The 3,067-nt window shown below is 33.4% G+C and overlaps 1 protein-coding gene across 2 annotated transcripts in view; it reads right to left on the bottom strand.

Annotated features, from left to right (window-relative positions):
• The window catches only part of LOC108693469 (phosphatidylinositol 4-kinase alpha), an 11,163-nt gene that overhangs the window by 7,463 nt on the left and 633 nt on the right, over window positions 1-3,067 (bottom strand). The window contains exons 2-5 of one of the 2 annotated variants that reach the window (XM_018202442.1): window positions 2,524-2,917; window positions 1,358-1,863; window positions 931-1,246; window positions 624-686 (exon numbers count right to left, since the gene is read on the bottom strand). In XM_018202442.1, the coding sequence (XP_018057931.1) occupies window positions 624-686; window positions 931-1,246; window positions 1,358-1,863; window positions 2,524-2,917 (1,279 nt within the window). The remainder of the gene's footprint in view (window positions 1-623; window positions 687-930; window positions 1,247-1,357; window positions 1,864-2,523; window positions 2,918-3,067) is intronic. The other variant, XM_018202443.1, reaches the window with a different exon arrangement.

The raw sequence follows: 3,067 nt of genomic DNA, 5'->3' as shown, positions 1-3,067 counted from the left end.
ATATATATATATAGATATATATAAAATGCAACGTATTATAAAGTTTGATATTATAAAGTTATTGATTGTGGTTAATTTAGACATGGTACATGTAAAAATGCTTTGTAGAGATCCTTTCGTGCGTAAATATCTGTATATGTAAAAAGTATATCCTGAAAAATTATTATAAGAGAAAGTTTTCTACAAAATTCCATAAGAACAACATTCACAAATTTCAGGTCTTATGCAGAATTGAAGAAATATTAGCAACTAGAATAAACATTAAAAAAATATTTAAAAAATAAAGAATTAAGAATAAAACTTAAACGTAACGTGCAATAAATATAAAATAAGATATGTGTAATATGATATAATATCTTATATTTTATTTGTACATTGTGCATTTAATCTCTACATTCCTAATCTTTTTATTTTTCTAATATTTATTCCTAATATTTCCACCATTATGTGCACAATCTTAAATTAACAGTTTATCTACTATACAGTTTATTTACTATATCAATTTAAAATCAATCAAACATATTGCGAGAGATTATTATCGTGCTAAGCAAAGATATAATTGTTAGTAATTATTAATAGACGACATATTAACGAGAATGTAACACACGGGTAAATCAATATACCCTTGCCGATCAGCATTGAACTGATATCTGCGAACAGCGCGGACAAATCATATTCGCCGGATACTGGAAAAATAACGTGAGAACTTTAAAAGATCTGTGCTTGGGCGAGTATCGCGTGATCGAAACAGACATTGATATCTCGCAGACACACTGTCCATGCACTTAGAGTTATGAATATAATCATGAAACTCTTTCACAGTGTACAGATTATTTACTCTCATGAGTGCGGTGCTCCTAATTTTAGTAGAAGACATTTCCGCGGCTTGTGATCTCTGTTTCGTCAGCGACAAATAGAGCGTCACTTTACCTGTTTCATCACCAATTGCCCAGACCAGCAGATCCACGCACGCGGAGTTGGCCATTACGTTCACCTTAAAGCGATTTACGGTCCGGAAATTCGTGTCGATGTCTTCGCGCTCGCTCGCGTCATGCTGCCGTGATTGCAGTTCCGTTTGACCCGAAAGAAATAGACCTTTCACGAACTCCTGCACGTCCCTCGTGAATGGAGCTGGTAAGTCGCGCTGATTTTGTAACAACTCGCGCAATAGAGCCACCATCACTAGATTCATCGTCTCGCTGAAAGTACGATATGGGAAAATATGTACTTGACCAGAATTGTACACCTGAAAAAAAATTGCAAAAACAATTAGGATAATATGTAGAAGTATAAATAAAAATATAATTTTTTATCTATACAAATAAAGAAAAATAATCATGTGTAATATGAAACTTACTTGCTGCGCTTCTTCGTCTAGAAATGTCAAGATTTCCTTGGTAAGTAATTTTTTGGCCAAAGCTAGCACACTCTGTAAATGCACCACAGTAAATTGCATCCCGGCCCTTCTTTCGGGACTCTCGTTACAACGCATCTGTGGAAACTGATTGAAACTCGACCCATAACGGCTGAAGAAATATGTTGTCGGATCATACGGAACTGACAAGAAGGATTGCAGTGACGGTCTTTTGCCGCAGTTATAATCGTGACTATCATAGCCTGGAAATGCATTGTCGAGACAAGAATTAAAATTGCCGCTCAGAGATCGTGGGATGATGGGCCTGAAGTTTGAAAAACTGTGCTGTTTCTTATCGGGCATCAAGCGATTTTCTGTGTTGCCCACCGGTGAGGGTGTTTCTCGTCGTGGAAAAATGCGGCAAAGCAACGGTGGATCCGTACATGCAAAGCGACCCATTGATCTTGCCAGACCAATTAGCACCGGAACCAGACATTTGCATAGTGATACTGAAACAATACGTAATATCAGAACGAATTTCTTTTATTAATGTAAAACATATCTTAAAATAATAGTAAAATATAACATTTATAATTAAAAAATATGTTCTATGATTGAAATACAATTTAAATTTTTTCTTCTATTTTTTCAAATTTTAATTCAATTTTTCTGCTAATACAGTTTATTTTCAAATATAGTTTTTATCTTTCAAAAATTATTATTTATATGTGTCCTCAATTTTGATTTTTGCAAAATCAAAACACCACTCTAAAAAAAATGTTTGATTGAAAATTCTAATTATATCAATCAGAATTCTGATTTTAATTAAAATTTTAACAGCTTTAATCAGCGAATTCATTTTCAACTAGAATTTCATTAATCCAACTAAACATTTTTCTTAATACATTTGTATTTCAATACATCTATTAATGCTAGAATCACCAATGATACCAATTTGACTCCGCTAATCACTTAAATTCGGTTTTTTCTTGTATTAGATATACAAAATAGAGTATTAAAAATATATGAATAATAATATATAAATACAATAATAGAAATAATTCTAATATCAAAATAATTTCACTAAAAAAGAATGGTAGGAAATGAACAAATTAGCACCTTCGCAATTCTTGTAGAATATTATTAGTAGTTCTAGTGTTAATTCTTACTCTTTGCTTGCAAGCCCCTACTGCTATTTTGATCCTTGTATCCGCGTATTAGATTAGTCAGGACAGCGAGTATCTCGACCTGCGTCGAGATGATTTCTTCTCGTACCGGTTCACATCTGGCTGCCACGTCGCTCAGCAATGTGTTCAAACAGAAACTGAAACGTTCCGCAACCGGTACTCGTTCGGCGAGCGAACATTTTACCTCGTCCCGCCATACCGCCTTTGGAAGACCACGTAACAATCTCAAGAGATAGGGCAAAATTTTATCCCGGTGTTGCAGACCAGACTCCAAAAAATAAATCCCTAATGCAATAGTCGCATCCTGACCCCTTTGATCCAGACGAAATACACCTTGACCGGAATCTTGCGGACATAATTTGTACAGTTTTGCTACCTGTAATTAAGTGTAAAAAATATTACTTTTATCTCTTGATAAAAAGTATATTAATTCTTTAGTTAAGAAAAATAAAATGAGATAAGCTTTTTTAAAAGAGAGAAAATCTTATAAAATATTTAAAAATATATTGCATATTTTAATAATTTA

Source organism: Atta colombica, unplaced genomic scaffold (genome assembly GCF_001594045.1).
Source record: "Atta colombica isolate Treedump-2 unplaced genomic scaffold, Acol1.0 scaffold9, whole genome shotgun sequence".
In the NCBI taxonomy this organism is placed as follows: Eukaryota; Metazoa; Arthropoda; class Insecta; order Hymenoptera; family Formicidae; genus Atta; species Atta colombica.
Note: the sequence above shows the minus strand (reverse complement) of the source record. Positions and strands in the feature narration are given on the sequence as shown.